The sequence below is a fragment of the Xenopus laevis genome, chromosome 1S (genome assembly GCF_017654675.1).
Source record: "Xenopus laevis strain J_2021 chromosome 1S, Xenopus_laevis_v10.1, whole genome shotgun sequence".
Lineage (NCBI taxonomy): Eukaryota > Metazoa > Chordata > Amphibia > Anura > Pipidae > Xenopus > Xenopus laevis.
This window is the reverse complement of record NC_054372.1, coordinates 194,741,308-194,758,173: the sequence shown is the minus strand read 5'-3', so window position 1 is coordinate 194,758,173 and position 16,866 is coordinate 194,741,308. Positions and strand designations below refer to the sequence as shown.

The following is a 16,866-nucleotide window of genomic DNA, read 5'->3' as shown; positions in this document are numbered from 1 at the left end:
ATGGAGACAGTAAAACAAGATGGTGACAGTAGGACAACATTAAGATTGTAGGACAATATGGAGACAGTACGTAAAGATGGCAACAGTAAGCGGTGATGGAGACAGTAGGGCAAGATGAAGCAGTAGAACATGGCAGCAGTAAGTCAAGATTGAGACAAAAGGACAAGATAGCAATAGTATGACTAGATACATACAGTGGGACAAGATGACCATAGATTGAAACAGCAGGTCAAGATGGCAACAGTAAGACAAGATGGAGTGAGTAAAGAAGACAGTAATTGAACATGGAAACAACAAAAAATGGTACCAGTGGCATTAGTTATACTTTTTATTGATGTTAGCCAACTGGCAGTCCTGGTAGCCATCTCCCAGTACCATCCAACATGCCCATGGGTTGGCCTATGCTATTTATATAAATAATAAGTCCTGGCAATATTCTTTTCCCTGGCCCCTACAGTTAAGTGCTGGAGCTGCACACAGAGGGTTAACAAGTGTTAATATTGGGCCAGGGCTTTGCCCACACAGATTGGGGGTTGATAAGTGAGAATAGAAAGTGTCAGCAGCTGCAGTTTGTTAAACATTCCCTGTGTATAGTGTCTCCTTTTGCCGGAGGCTGTGGTTGTGTATATCACATTATATAGAGGTCACTGATCATTTTGTTATTCGCCTCTCCTGTTATCCAGTCTTCTACATCCTACTAAAGAAAACTTTACACCGTGGACCCACTTTCCAAACTGTTATTCCTCCTCTCCTCACTCAACCTCTTTATTTTTCTAGTCTTTTATCTCTACATACTATACTCTATTCTTCCATTAAAAGCCTATTTAAAGAAATAGGGAATGACCATGAAATAGGCCAAATGGTTAGAATCAAGAGGGCCCACTAACACATGGGCCCACCGGGAGTTTTCCTGGAATCCCAGTGGGCCAGTCCAACACTAAGACCCATAATAAGGGTATAAGGTCTGGTTCAGTCCGTGGTACAGTTAACAATGGTTCAGTACAGAGGAGACCTAACATGGTTGGCAAAACTATGACTAGGTCACTCCTGGGGACAGTGCGATTGTTTGTACTCCCCAGTTTACTCCAAGGGCAAAACGTCCAGTAGTTCAGTCCAGTCTCAAAACTGCTAGTTCTGAGAGAACACTGGGGAATTACTAATCAGTAGACCCTGCAACTGCAGGGGGTCTCAATAAGGTCCTGCATCTCCTTGCCAACCATCCTCTTGTTGTCCAAGTCATATATTTGCAGAGGAAGGGGGGGATGATAATATAAGGCGAAGGGGACCCACGAAAAACTTTATACGGAGGCTCAGGAAATTCAAGTTATGCTAAAGGGAGAACTACTACTAGTCTACTCTAGGGTGGAAGTTAATGGTAGTTAGGGGCATTGACAAAGCTACTGCTGTGTTAGTGAGTTTAGTCCAGCAACAAAGTGTTTCAGCCTAATCCAACATTATTGAAGTAGGACCAAGTTGCACACTGTGAGGGAAACACCCAAGTAACTATAGTTTAGTCAATTCCACAGCTTCATCCAGAGTCACTGCAACCACTAGTTATGAGCAAGGACAGAGCTCCAGTTCTACTGGCAGTCTGGGGATCAAGTTACTCCTAGTCCAGTCCAGGGATAAGGCTACCAGTGGTTTAACCGGGATGCCACAATGATTAGTTCAGTCTGCAGAACAACCCTCAATTAAAGGGTTACCATTAGTTCAACGACAAGGCTTTTATTGGTCTAGTTAAGGGGCAGAGCTACCATTGGTTAAGGGGACCCGTCACCCAAAAAAATATTCAAAATCCCATTTTATCACATTAGTCAAGCAAAATGAACTTTAATTACACTATATAAATTATTTGAATCTTGTTTTCTTCAGCCCTTGTGGTGCCTCCTCTTATTCACTCAAGGTGACCTCATCTGGTATCTTCTGTGACTCAATGAGAAGGTTCTTCCACATTTGTCCTTGATCATCCACAGAGCCCACTGCCCATACACAGAGTATGACCCTACACGCAGGGTGGTCTTTCTGCACCCTCTAGTCTGCACCCTCTTTAGCACCCACAAGGAAAAGCCATAGCCCTTTTCAAATGGACTTTTGGGAGGTTTCACACTGCTATCTGGCTAATCCCCCCTAAACCCTTTCTGTACCCCCTCTACCTCCTCTACACATTACAACTGACCCTGACCCTGTGCATATCCATATCACCCTCCACATAACTGTAAAAAACAAGATCAAACAATACGAAGAAAAGGAATTGCTGGTGGGTGAATGTGTGAATCTAATATTGGAGACACATAAAAGCCGCATGCTGCATGGCATTTTAAACAATTTGCTTATCTGTTCTGCCCTTACTGCTGCAGGGTTGCTATGGTAACTGACCCTGTCTACCAGAACATGGACTGATTCTAAATCTAGACTCTGATGGTTATTTATTTGTGATTATGATTATATTCCTTCCAACTATCTATCATACTGTATATATATATATATATGTAAGGTTGCATTCCTCTCATGCAGCTATTAGGTAGGTGTTTATGGGTTCTCAGTACAGCTATACATTACACAGAGCCATTATACACCGCAGCTGCCCCTGTTTGTCTGTACAAGCCATTAAATTTGTATTTGGAATCCATTCCCTCCAGCCAGTTGCAGGCTGATCACTAAGTAGCCACAGGGGCCTGGCTGTGCTCATTCACTTGATGAGACAAGAACGTGCCAATGCTCAGTAACCAAATATCAGTAGTCTGAGATGACTGTGGGGGGTACAAACAGCCGAGACTGCTGCAGAGGTAATAGAAAAATATATCTAGAGTTACCAGCTCATCCAAATAAAATTGCCCAGGCACAAAATCCCTACGCTGAATAGCTAAATGGCAGTAATTGACTTTCATGGCCATTTAAGAATCAGTGCAGTCTGCGGCATGCTCTAAAAGCACTGGGGTGTGCACTTGTCTAGCCAACCACAGACATGGGGTGCTAGTCCCATAGTGTTAGGGTTATGCTCTCACCTCTCATGCTGCATGGCTGCCATGTTTATTGCAATTATACCATGCCTGGCTATAAATAAATAATTACCAGTGATTGTTTTACATCCTGGGAAGAGAAATTAGGAACAATTTAATCATGAAACTTTGTTTATTTGTTTACCATCCCAACACTGGGGTTTTTTCTGGGGCCACATCATCATGAAGAACAGCCTTGTCAACCTAGTCGATGCCTTGCCGGAAGCAGAGGCTCATTTCCATGTTACATGTGATTATCCTGGGGCAGTGTAAGACACTCATTATGTATGGCCAACACGGATTTCTCTTTCATATGAATTCACATATTTATCTTGAACCTTCAGACCTCGGGAGGGGAAGGCAAAGAGAACTTCAATTTAAACACAAGGAAACAGCCTTCTTATCGCTGGAGGTATAAAGCAGAAGAACATGGCGCCTCTTCAGGCAAATTAGCAGCCAAAGCTTGCATTCTTTAAAAATGGATTTAGGATTTTCCTAAATCATTAAATGATAGGAAACTACATTATTTCATTAATTATACATTGCTTTTTTGGTGGGCCCGTATAAGATGTTTCTGCTCAGGTAGGAACCAAGGGGCAGGTTCTTACACCTATGGGTAGACTTATATATTAAAGAGTTTTAACCAGTGAATAATTTTGTTTAAATGAACTTTGTATATGTATAAGTGACATGAATGGTCAGTAAGAAAAATGTTTACAACAATAGGGGTCGCTCTTTCAAACCAATCCTTGAGAAAGTGTCAGTGAAGATTGAAACGCGTTGGCCTAGAGGTCCATGCTAGCCACTTGTGATGTGTAAGTGATCACTGAAATATAGTTTTAATATTTTCAGTGTTGGGTTTATGTGCTGGATCCCCTTGTTTCAATCCTGCCTTCATAGTAGCAGAGAATGCCATTTGCATGCAGCCAAAATAGCACCATTGCAAACATAGGCCGGCATTATCAGAAACATGCACTTAGAGAATTAATTGGTGTTGTGCAATATATTATTCTTATGACTTGATGCAACTGGCTCTGATTATCACATACTATATTAAATATGAGAAGCTTGTGGTGGGGCTTGAGTGGTGCCTTGAGGAGGACTTTCAGTAGTAGTTTGAGGAGTGTGTTGAGGAGGAGCTTGAGGAGCACCTTGAGAATAAGCTTTGGTAGTACCTTGAGTAGTACATTGAAGAGGAGCTTGAACGGTACCTTGAGAAGGCACTGGAGGAGTACTTTGAGAAGGAGCTTGAGCAGTACCATGAGAAAGAGCTTGAGAGGTACCTTGAGAAGGAGTTTGAGGAGTAAATTAAGGAAAAGCTTGAGGAGTATCTTACGAATGAGCTTGAGTAGCACCTTGAGGAGTACATTGAGGAGGAGCTTGAGTGGTACCTTGAGAAGGTGCTTGAGAGTACTTTGAAGAGGAGTTTGAGGAGTACATTGATGAGAAGCTTGTGGAGTATCTTGAGAATGAGCTTGACTAGTACCTGGAGGAGTACCGTGTGAATAAGCTTTAGCAGTACCTTGAGGAGTACATTGACGAGGAGCTTGAGCGGTACCTTGAGAAGGCATTAACCTGTGATGTACATTGAGGAGGAGCTTGAGGAGTACCTGGAGAATGAGCTTGAGCAGTACCTTGAGGAGTACATTGAGGAGGAGCTTGTGCAGTATCTTAAGAAGGCATTAACCTGTGATGTTCATTGAGGAGGAGCTTGATGAGTACCTTGAGAATGAGCTTGAGCAGTACCTTGAGAAGTACATTGAGAAGGATCTTGAAGAGTACCATGAGAATAAGTGTAACTTGAGGAGTACATTGAAGAGATACTTGAGGAGTACCTTGAGGAGATGCTGGAGTTTGGTGCATATTATCAGAGGCCAACTACAAATATTCTAAGCTGTACGTTTGCACCATAATTACACATGCCATCATCCTTTCATCTATGTCGATATTGCCTTCTGCCATCATCCTTCTTCTGACTTCAACTTCATCTTTCATTTGGCCTCCATGTACAGTATAAGTGTATGAAAATGTTTTCTCTCTGAGAATTTGGACAATCCCTCCACCTCTATTCTGTTAAGATTATTGATTCATGTTTCCAAGGAAGCACCATTGCTGCCAATCACATGAATTGGACATGGACATTATACACAAGAATCAACTCTTCCAAGTACAATTCCTTTGGGAAGTTTATGTTTCCTCTGTTTGTGTGAATGTGATGACTGAACTGGCCAGAATATTGGACGGTGTAAAGTGATACATTTCTATATGATTCCAGTGCAGCAAAGGTCACAATGTTTAGCATCAAAGGCTCCCGAGTGATTTTTACAGGACCCCCATCAGAGACTTGTTCCTCTTGTCACGTTCTGATTAAACAGCAGCCGAGTGTGAAATTGCTCAAAGATCACTGGAGTGGAGGGGAGTGTCTTGTAGATATTACAATCTCCTACTAATAGCGTGGAGGATTTAGCCGTGCCTATGCCCCTCTTAAGGATAGTTGAGGGATTAATTAGGGGTGGTATTGTTAGAAGGTCTGTGGCTGGATTAGGAGATGACTGAGTAAATAAGAGAAGAATTAAGACTGTAGAAAGGCAATGAATTAAGATTAAAGTGTAATACACACATGAATACACATTTGCTCAAGACATGCTGATGTTCCTTTTAAATACAATGTATGAAAATAAACCTATTTGTGCCAGTAGGCTGGATCTTTCATCACAGGATGTCCTCTATAATCTATATGTTGAGGTGGGAATTTCACATTTCTGCTATTTGTTAGTTATTTCCTCATTGTAGATTGGGTAACCATACAAGCCAGCCTGGGGTCTCTTAATGAATGAAAGCTCCTCCCAGTGGCTTCAAACTCCTTCCAGTAAATTGTCTCCACCCAGTTGAAGATGGTTCTCCACTTCAGTTTGGTTAGGTTCTATCAAAAACGTATTCTGCTTAATATGAATGAACAATGAAGAGCAGAATTGTTTGATCGCTTTAAAAACTAATCAGTGAGTTTCTTCACACAACCATACCCTAGCATTCCATTTCAAAGTCTACACTCCATGACCCCTGGGATGGAGCTCTCTCATGGTCTTCATCTTACATCTCCAACCCTCTAGTTTTAGCATTGTCTTCATCTTCCTTATGTGCTGGTTTATATAAAGGAGAACTTTGTGATACAGTTCCATAAGTAGTTCATAAGCATTCAACCCTGATGTCCTTTAGGCTACCTACCCCATCTATTGCGCTGAGTCATCCTACAGGGCAGCTCAAAATATTTGCTACTAATACTCTCCATTTCCATTCTATTATTGATCTCTATCCATTTTCTTTGGCCACTGAGTTGGGCCAAGGAACTTTGGCATGGGTGGCAATCTGTCCCACCCTCACACTCACCATTACCTTCTAGACATAGCATTAATAGAGACATAGGCCAGCCAAGAATCCAGTTTGCTGCTGTGAACAGTTGGCTGCACTCCATCACTTTTCGGTTCTTATCCCAGCCACACACTGTCGGGTCACTTTGTGCTATCAGTAAACTGGCAACTGGTTGGCCAGGTAGAGTATTATTATGAGGTGATAAATCCATGGGTGCAGCACAAATGCCATAGTGACCATAGGACACCTTTTATGGAACGAAAATACAATATAAAAATACCTTTTTCTGGAATCCCGTAATGGTTGTGTACTAGGCAGGTGTCTCTGCTGCCGACCTCTAGTTCCAGCCATTCTTGGCAAACTTATGTCCTCCAGTCAATATCAGTTTCACTTCCAAACTCATAATGTCCGGATCCACTTATACACCCCTGGAATATCCCCAGTTCTGCCAATCCATGCCACCATAATTCTACCCAACATCTCAACCCATGCATCATCTCCTCAACAGCAAAAACTAATCTCATGTTTGTCCTCTGCACCATAAAACAAGATGGGAGATAGAGAGTCATGAGCCCTGACTGAAGAGCTACATCTCTTATCCTCTTTTCTGGATGGATATTTTCGGCCAGTAAGACTGTACAAAGGTCACTCGGGACCAACATCATAAGGGGAACCACTTGGAGGCCCAAGGAAATGTTAAGGCTTGGGCGTATCCTTTTTATAAAACGATATCTGGGTTCTCCCACTGGTAGACAAAAAAAACAATATCTGGAATATCTAGTACAGTTAAGTCTAAAGCAACTGGACGTTCTGAGTTTCTTGAAAACATTTCAACACTCATCCGAGCGGCTTCTTCGGTTCAACTGAAGAAGATCGAATGAGTGGTGAAACATTTTCAAGAAAACTCAAGATAGTCCAGTTGCTTTAGACTTAACTCTACCAGATACTATATATCATGACCTGGATGAATGAGAATCTCCATGGAGATAATACCTGGGCCCTGCTGCCCTGAGCATGGGGAGGGGACATTATTTGATCTCAGCGCATGTTATGCCTGAGCCTTTATGTAATCACACCCTGTAAACCCTTTCCCAGACAATTAGATGTGGAGCCTTGGCTGAAAACTATGATGTAACAATAGAGACTGCAGACCTTGTTGATTAGGGTAGAGGGGATCAGTAACGACCTGCACACATAATTAGTGATGGGCTTATCTGTCCTGTTTCGCTGAAAAATGGGCGTCAAAATAATTTTGAAGCGCGGCAATTTTGATGCGTTTGACAATTTTTACTTTTTGTTCAAATTAAAGTTAAATTTAATTTGACATGCGATAATTTTAACAGAAGAGATTTTTTTGTTGCATCGAATTTTTCAAGTCAATGGGCGTCAAAATTAATTTGACATGCAACAATATTGATTTTTAGTGTACTCGATCGAATAGAAATCGTCCGATCGAACGATTAGATCGAACGTTTAGATCGAACGATCGAACTATTTTTAGCGATCGATCTAAGGATTTCTTTTCGACCAAAAAAAACTTAGAAAAGTGCTGTGGAAGGTCCCCATAGGCTAACATTGCACTTCGATAGCTTTAATTTGGCGAAGTATGAAGTCGAAGTTTTTTTAGTACTTAGATTATCGAATGGTCGAATAGTTTAATGATTTTTACTTCAAATCGTTCGAATCGAAGTCGAATGGTCGAATATAGCCTATTCGATGGTCGAAGTACCCAAAAATTTACTTTTGACATTCGAACCATTCACTCGTGCTTAGTAAATCTGCCCCTTAGCCTTCATTGATGAAAGTGGTGTGGAATGGTAAAGGCCAACTAAATCCATTATTAGAGAAATATAAATAGCGCCATAATAATGGTGGTTGGAGAAAAGTCCATTTGGTGATTCAGAGAAAGGCAAACCAAACCCCTACAGGAGACCTGCCCATTCACAGTGGGATAAACCTTTATTAGGCAAAAAAAACTGCTTTTTAGTGACACTAATTCACTACGAATCTCCGCGTGCCGCCGCCAGTGAAAAAATTTGCGAATCTCCCGTGAAAATTCGCAGGTGAAAATTTATTGGCGTCAATTTCCGATTTTCACGATTTTTCGTGAAAATGTCCAAATTTCAAGTTTTCAAGTATTTTCCGCAAATTCTCTGCCGTTTTGCTAATTTCATGAATTTTTCAGCGAAGCGAAACAAGAGAAATTCACCCATCACTACTGCTCTTGGTTGATGTTCCCCCTTAAAGGAGAAGGAAACCTAGTCGGCGCAAAAACCCTCCCCCCCTCCCGTGTGTTGCCTCATCTGAAGGAAAATGGCACAGAAGAAACAGGAGGTGGTGCTACAGTTCCCAAGTGTTTGCACAGGTATGGGACCTGTTATCCAGAATGCTCGGGACCTGGGGTTTTTCGTATAACGGATCTTTCTGTATCATACCTTAAGGCTACTAGAAAATCATGTAAACATTAAATAAACCCAATAGGCTGGTTCTGCTTCCAGTAAAGATAATTATATCTTAGTTGTTTTATTATTACAAAGAAAAAGGAAAATATTCGGAATTTTGATTATTTGATTATTATGTCTATTGGAGACATCATTCCATAATTAGGAACTTCCGGATAACAGATCCCATACTTAATCTTCGTTTAAAGCCGGCCACTTGCTTAATAAGCAAACGATCATCGCTTGCACATTGGCTCCACCCAAACCCCCTGAAAATCCTTTTAAGACATTAATTGCACGACCAGGTGCATCTGTGCTAATTCGGTGCAATCCTCAGTGAGTGACATTAAGCTTTTGCCCATGAGAATAATAAAACTGCCCCCATGAGGACATAGACTTGTTATAGAAAGACTGAGACGGGGCCCAAGCCCGACGAGGAAGGTTCATGACATTTACATTGAGTAAAGTGGGTGTTACAATATTAATTAATTAAGTGCAGAACCAGTATTTTTTAATTTAAACAATTTACAATGATTCATTGTAGTAACACTTCTCACCAGCAGCAGTTAATTCCATTGGGGCTGCAATAGAACAGAGCCAGAACCCCTTAATAAGAACGGTAGCCTACCAGGACCAATCACAAAGCAGAATCACTTGCCCCCTCTTCTCTGCAGCCCCTGATTGATTGTTAGCGCTGAACATCAAAAACCCTGCTTTAGAAATGCCTTCCTAGCAAAAGAAAAGAATTAATTAAAGGCAACAATGCCTGGAGGTGCCATAGCGAATATGTCTTGTACCATAATAACAGCCGATCAATAAGAAAGTGACAAATGGGACAGGGTTTCTTTACAAGCAATCCCCTTTATAATTACACCAGGGCCTTGATTCCGCTGGGCTTCTGTTCCATCAGTGCCAGGACATTTTGTGTCACATCTCTCCCTACTGCTTTGTATGAGCATCAGGTCAGCACTATGGCAGCTCCAACACTAGACACAGAAAAGTCTCATTCCCATATGAATGTCACAGTTCTTTTCACTGCTCACTCTATTAACAAAGAACAAAGTACAGATGTTATTTGCCAGTGATCCTGAGCGACCCCAAACTATGGGATGGCTGATAGGCTGCAACTAAATAGCCAAAACCACTTGCCCTCCCCCAGAATGGACACGGAGCACTGAGTGGGCCAAGGTCACAGGGAACAGACTGGAGTCAGTTGGAGGCAAATCACATTAAGACACAATAGACTGGTCAAAGGTCAAGACAGGGAAAAGCAAAGGTTAAATTGGTCAGGTCTGCAGGTGGGACTGTCTCTAGGAGGGTGTAACAACAAGGGTCAATGCTTGTTATTTGGGATATTAGATATCTGTGACACTGGGACAGAATGTTCTGTTATACAGATAGCTAGAATCTCAGCTGCCATAAAGCAGGACAGGACTGCTGCTTACAATGGGGATCAGATAGGATCTGTGCAGCCACTGGGACAGAATGTTCTGTAATACAGATAGCTAGAATCTCAGCTGCCATAAAGCAGGACAGGACTGCTGCTTAATGGAGAAGGAGCGCTCCAAGACAGTTTATTCCCAACAGATTAGCCACAATAGTGCAAGATAGAACGCTACATTTATTCTGCAGAATGCTTTACCATACCAGAGTAAACAGCTCTAGACACTGTCTCTGTTTGTTTAGGATAGCAGCTGCCATATTAGTTTGGGGTGACATCACTTCCTGCCTGAGTCTCTCCCTGCTCACTAACAGCTCTGGGCTCAGATTACAGCAGGCATTTTCATTTACTCTAGTCTTAAACGATGGATAAGTCCTTGGACTGGGGGGTTAATGGGATGAGATCACTGTATATGATTTTCTTATATAAATTGGAGTTTTTGATTTTTCTGTTTTAAGACTAGAACGACACTCAACAGTAAAACGATACAGCCTCGTGGAAGCTTAACTGACATCCCAGCCTGCCAGCTAGGCCTCTACCTCCAGGGCTGTGTGTGGGGGGCAGGGCTATAGTGCACAATGACAGTAGGGGGAGATTTATCAAAGGTCAAGGTGAATTTTTGAATGAAAAAAAAATTGAATTTCAAGCTATTTTTTGTGTACTTCCACTAGGGAATAGTCCAAATTCCAAATTTGAAAAAAAATTGAAAAATTCAAACATCGAAATTTATCATGTATTTATTTGACTTCGACCATTCGCCATCTAAAACCTGCTGACTTTGAAAAATCAAAGTTTTTTTGGGGGAAAACTTCGAAGCGAATTAGATCGAATGCACTATTACTTCGATTCGAAATTCAGCAGAATACGGAACTATTCGATCGAAAACTGACCTATTCGACCAAAAAAACTTCGACTTAATGTCGGTTGGTCTTTTTGAATTCGAATTTCGACAATTTTTCAATTCAGAATTCGACCCTTGATAAATATGCCCCTCGGTGTGTGGCCCTTTGGTTGTCGGCTGCTGGCAGTTATAGTTCAACAGTAGCTGGTGACACTTTTTTATTATTTGTGGTTTTTGACATATTTAGGGATTTAGGGATCCTGTCACCGGAAAACATGTTTTTTTTTCAAAATGCATCAGTTAATAATGCTATTCCAGCAGAATTCTGCACTGAAATCCATTTCTCAAACCAGCAAACAGATTTTTTTATATTCAATTTTGAAATCTGACATGGGGCTAGACATTTTGTCAATTTCCCAACTGCCCCCAGTCATGTGACTTGTGTCTGCACTTTAGGAGAGAAATGCTTTCTGGCAGGCTGCTGTTTTTCCTTCTCAATGTAACTGAATGTGTCTCAGTGGGACATGGGTTTTTACTATTGAGTGTTGTTCTTAGATCTACCAGGCAGCTGTTATCTTGTGTTAGGGAGCTGCTATCTGGTTACCTTCCCATTGTTCTTTTGTTAGGCTGCTGGGGGGAATAACTTGCAGTACAGCAGTAAAGAGTGACTGAAGTTTAGCAGAGCACAAGTCACATGACTGGGGGCAGCTGGGAAATTGACAATATGTCTAGCCCCATGTCAGATTTCAAAACTGAATATAAAAAAATCTGTTTGCTCTTTTGAGAAATGGATTTCAGTGCAGAATTGTGCTGGAGCAGCACTATTAACTGATGCATTTTGAAAAAAACATGTTTTCCAATGACAGGATCCCTAAATCCCTAAATATGTCAAAAACCACAGATAATAAAAAATGAAAACCAATTGCAAATTGTCTCAGAATATCCCTTTCTATATCATACTAACAGTTAATTTAAAGGTGAACAACCCTCAAGCGTTACTAAAGCAGATCTCCCTAACAGAACAAGGCTAGCAAGGCATGCTGGGGGCTGTAGTTCAAGAACAAGCTGAGAACTGGTGTAGATGCCTGTGTGATGTACTTACACAGCCAACCTGCAGCCCTTCTGTTGTGGTTGAACTACAGGTGACAGATAAGATAAGAAGGATCCCCAGGGGATTGTGGGAGTTGCAGTACAGTAACAGCTGAGGATCCCTTGGGATATTGATATTGAATAACTATCCTTGTGTCCTGATGGGGCCCCTGTAGCATGTGCCCTGCCCCCTCTCATGGTGCAAATCCATAAAGAAAGCGGAGGGAAGAGCTTTGAGCTGCAGAGAGCTGCCCCTCCCCCATCCCAGGCCTCCTCTCATTGGCTGCGCTCAGACTTCGGGTTGCTCCTCCCTTTGTGTCAGGGCAGCTGGAGCGCAATTCCGTGTACAGTGAGTGAGGGATCTGAGGAGGGAGAAGCAGCAGCAGCGGAGCGTTTCCATGGAGCGACTGTCTGGCAACAACGAGCAGTAGCACCGGCCCGACTCCAGCGACCCAGGATGGTTCTGGTGCACGTTGGATATTTAGTTCTTCCAGTCTTTGGCTCCGTGCGGAACCGAGGTATTTTATTATTTACTACTAGTCTCTATTACTCACTATTATTCTCTATTAATCAATATTATTCACTATTAATCACTATTATTCACCATTGGGTGCAGCTGATTGATGGGGGGGGGGTCTGATCCTGGTTCTGCTCTTTATAGTGGGGGGAGGTCTGGGTGTGCAAAGCTTTGCCTGCAGCATTTAAAGGGTTAAGGGCTCCTTTGTTTTGACTGTGCTGAGCCTTATGTCAGGGTTTGTGCCTTTTCCTAATAGATCAGTCCCATTTTCTATTATTGTCTCTCCTGCATTTATATTCAATTTGCCTCTAGGGGAGGAGGCTGGGGGGATATATTGATGATTAATTCTTTAAATCCAACACTATTCCTTCTCCCTGCACTCTTCCTTGGTTTGGGGGGCTAATTCAGAGGCTTTCCCCTATTTCCAGGGCTGCTGGGAGATTTAGCAGATGGTTCTGCCTCCCCTCCTCCAGGATAATACCGTTTTAGTGGCCCAATAATCACATTGAGCCCCCCCTCCTCCCCTCCATGGTCTGACCCACTGCACAATTAGGGTTGCCACCTGGCCGGTATTTAACTGGACTGGCCGGTAAAAATTATGGCTGATCCCAATGTTATTAATAGGGAATAAAGATAAATATATAGGAAGGTCAGTGATATGATCCCAATGTTATTAATAGGGAATAAAGATAAATATATAGGAAGGTCAGTGATCCCAATGCTATTAATGGGGAATAAAGATAAATATATAGGAAGGCCAGTGATCCCAATGTTATTAATATGGAATAAAGATAAATATATAGGAAGGTCAGTGATCCCAATGTTATTAATAGGGAATAAAGATAAATATATAGGAAGGCCAGTGATCCCAATGTTATTAATAGGGAATAGAGATAAATATATAGGAAGGTCAGTGATCCCAATGCTATTAATGGGGAATAAAGATAAATATATAGGAAGGTAAGTGATCCCAATGTTATTAATATGGAATAAAGATAAATATATAGGAAGGTCAGTGATCCCAATGTTATTAATAGGGATAAAGATAAATATATAGGAAGGTCAGTGATCCCAATGTTATTAATAGGGAAAAAAGATAAATATATAGGAAGGTCAGTGATCCCAATGTTATTAATAGGGAATAAAGATAAATATATAGGAAGGTCAGTGATCCCAATGTTATTAATAGGGAAAAAAGATAAATATATAGGAAGGTCAGTGATCCCAAAGTTATTAATAGGGAATAAAGATAAATATATAGGAAGGTCAGTGATCCCAATGTTATTAATAGGGAATAAAGATAAATATATAGGAAGGTCAGTGATCCCAATGTTATTAATAGGGAATAAAGATAAATATATAGGAAGGCCGGTATTTTATTTTTCAACCCTACGCACAATATGTCTATTTATTTGTATATATTGTAGCCATATACTACTACTATACTATATACTGCTGGAAGGTTTATTGCAGATAACAGGGATCTCAGACAGAATTCCGTGTTCTGGCCCCATTCACCTGCAAATAAGGTTGGGGAGAGGTGAGGGGGGTTATCAGGGGGATATAGTGCAAGAAATGCTGAAAGCAGCTCTTTTATTCCCTGGTCTCCTGCAAAAGCTTTTCACCTTATTAACTGCCGAGGTCACTGATTGGTTGATCCAAATCCTCTTTTGGTTTGGCCGGGTAAAGAGAATTAGCAGTCAGACATTGTCATACAGTGTGTGAGATTCTCCCCCCTGACACAAGACAATAGATATTTAAAAAAAACATAAAAAAAAAACAGGTATTTGTATGTTTGCCTCAACCTGCCACTAGGGGGAGCTCCCCTTTATTTCTAATGTGCCCAGCTGTGTATGAGAGCGACCCCTAGTGGCAGGACATGACAAGCACAGGGTACCCAGCTTATTCTGTGTCTCTATTTTGCCTATGAGAAGATGACATTTTACATTTATCAACTTTTTTTTTTGTTTCTCTTCATTGTGTAGCTCAACATGCTGCTGTGTGATGTGGTGCCTCTGCCTCTGCATTTAGCTGTTTTGTGACCCCCTTCTTAACCATTTTCCTGTTTCCCATCTGGAGAAGGCTTTGTTATTTATTTAGGCAACCGTATCCCCTTATCTCATGGCTGCTTTGTCGCATTCTCTTTTCTTTTATTATGATTTTGGTGAATGGGGGGAGTTTTAATTTTTAATTTAAACCTTATGCATGGAAATGCAATTAAAACCATTTTTGTTGTTAGAATGCTTCTATTATACCATCTGATTCATGATTCCATAATTGCACATGATCACATGGCACGTCTGATGATAACAAATGCTCCACCCCCCAGTGATGTCATTAAAAAAAAAGCAAAAAATAAAAAAATAATAATATGATGGGGTCCTATTGATCCCCATGGCAGTTCCCTTCCATGGATGAAATAGCCTTGCGACAGGGGATACGAATGCTTAAAAATACGACAATCATAATTTTCTTGTTAAAAAAACAAAAAAAACTGTAACCCTTTATTCTCATTGTAGTAACACGATGTAGCTCCTTCTTTCTGTAGAGCCGTAGAGAGAGAGTTAACAACCATTTATTTTCTTCATCTTGTTCAGCTAAATACATTGCACACTGTAAATTCCTGTTTAATGGATTCATTCTGCTTGCCTGGAGACGGACATTTATTTTTCATTCAAAAATTAAAAAAAAAAAAAAAAAATATTTTTTAAAAATGACACGTGGGTGCACGGCCGCTGCCTCGTTGACAAAGGCAATTAAATAAAAGAGGATTATTGGGTCTTGCTGGCTCCTGTGCTGCTTCATTCCTATTGGACGACAGCCTGAGACATTTTTTTAAAGCTTCACAAATTAAATTTCATGTAGATTTTAATTTTATTTCCATCCTTGAAGTCTACAGATTGGGCCAGGTATATAAATATCTATATATATTGGGCAACAAAATGCGTTTCCATTAAACAGGGATCAAACACTTATTCTGCTGTGCCAAAACGACCTTCCTGTTCTTTTATTATTATTTTTTGGCTAAATTCTCTGTATCTGAATTCTTTTCTTTATTTTCCGTGGATTTTCCACCACCTGAGACTGATGGCATGTTGTGTATTTTTTTATTTCTACATGACCTAGTTTTTCTGATGTTAATGTCTCTGTAGAGACGCACCCTGCTGGAATATATATCTATATATTGTGCTGTAGCCTTTACATCTTCTCATTGTATGCTGCTTTCTGTAACGTTTCTCCCTCTCCGGCATGGTGGCTCTTGGCCTATGTATCGTGTGCATGACATTGTTACACTCGACTCCGCTATTACTAATTCAACAATCTTTTTCAATAAAGAAACTAGTTTTCCTATATTAACCTAGTGTGCCTTTTCTATTGCTGTTTCCCCCATTATCTTGTCGTATTCCTGCTCTTATTTTAGATCTTTCCTCCCCGTCCTCCACTTCCTTTTTCTTTTTTCTTCTTTATTTTGTGGGTTCGGAGTGAATGATTTCATGGCAACCTTTAGCTGTGACGGCTTTATGCTGTCAGTCCATTTCCGACCAGTTCATAAACATCGAGGCTCCCATCTTCCTGTCTGTTCATATTTCTCTTATTGTAGGGATTGTTTTAAACATTTTTAAAAAAAAATAGCCTCCCCAAAGGGTTCGTACTCAATTAAAACCGCCACACCACTGTTTATATACAATGCAAAGGAATAGATGGTGTCGGGGTGGGGGAAGCCATTCGTTGTTGCACTGCTTACATCCTGGTTTAGAAACTGTACAGCAGGAAGTGAAATTCAGGAACCTTTAGGCAAATAGGATGTTATTTTCCCCAAAATTGCAGCCAATATTTATATGAGGTGCGGTGACCTCTGTAAGGCATGTTCATCCTAAAATGATGGTTGTAATGTTATAACTGGAAATGCATTGCCCACTGGGGAAGTCTTTTTCTTTGCACCTCACTTCCTGCTAATTCTTACCATTGATATGACAGTTCTCTAACCAGGGAGTAAATGATGCAGAGACATTATTATAGAGTAGGACTGTCCAATCTATATTGCATTAACTCTTGTTGAAGTTGCAACTCCCAGAACCCTCATCCTCCTCACTGTACGGCGTTAGACTATGAATGGGTGCTGGGAGTTTGACTTCAACTACAGCTGGAGGGTCTTCCTGTCCTACTAT

At 41.0% G+C, this 16,866-nt stretch overlaps 1 protein-coding gene across 3 annotated transcripts in view; it reads left to right on the top strand.

Moving 5' to 3' along the window:
* Positions 1-12,361: 12,361 nt before the first annotated feature.
* Positions 12,362-16,866, top strand: part of rnf165.S (ring finger protein 165 S homeolog) — a 40,527-nt gene continuing 36,022 nt past the window's right edge. For 2 of the 3 annotated variants that reach the window (XM_018244612.2, XM_018244611.2), the window contains exon 1: positions 12,362-12,698. In XM_018244612.2, the coding sequence (XP_018100101.1) occupies positions 12,377-12,698 (322 nt within the window). In that variant the 5' untranslated portion in view covers positions 12,362-12,376. The remainder of the gene's footprint in view (positions 12,699-16,866) is intronic. The other variant, XM_018244613.2, reaches the window with a different exon arrangement.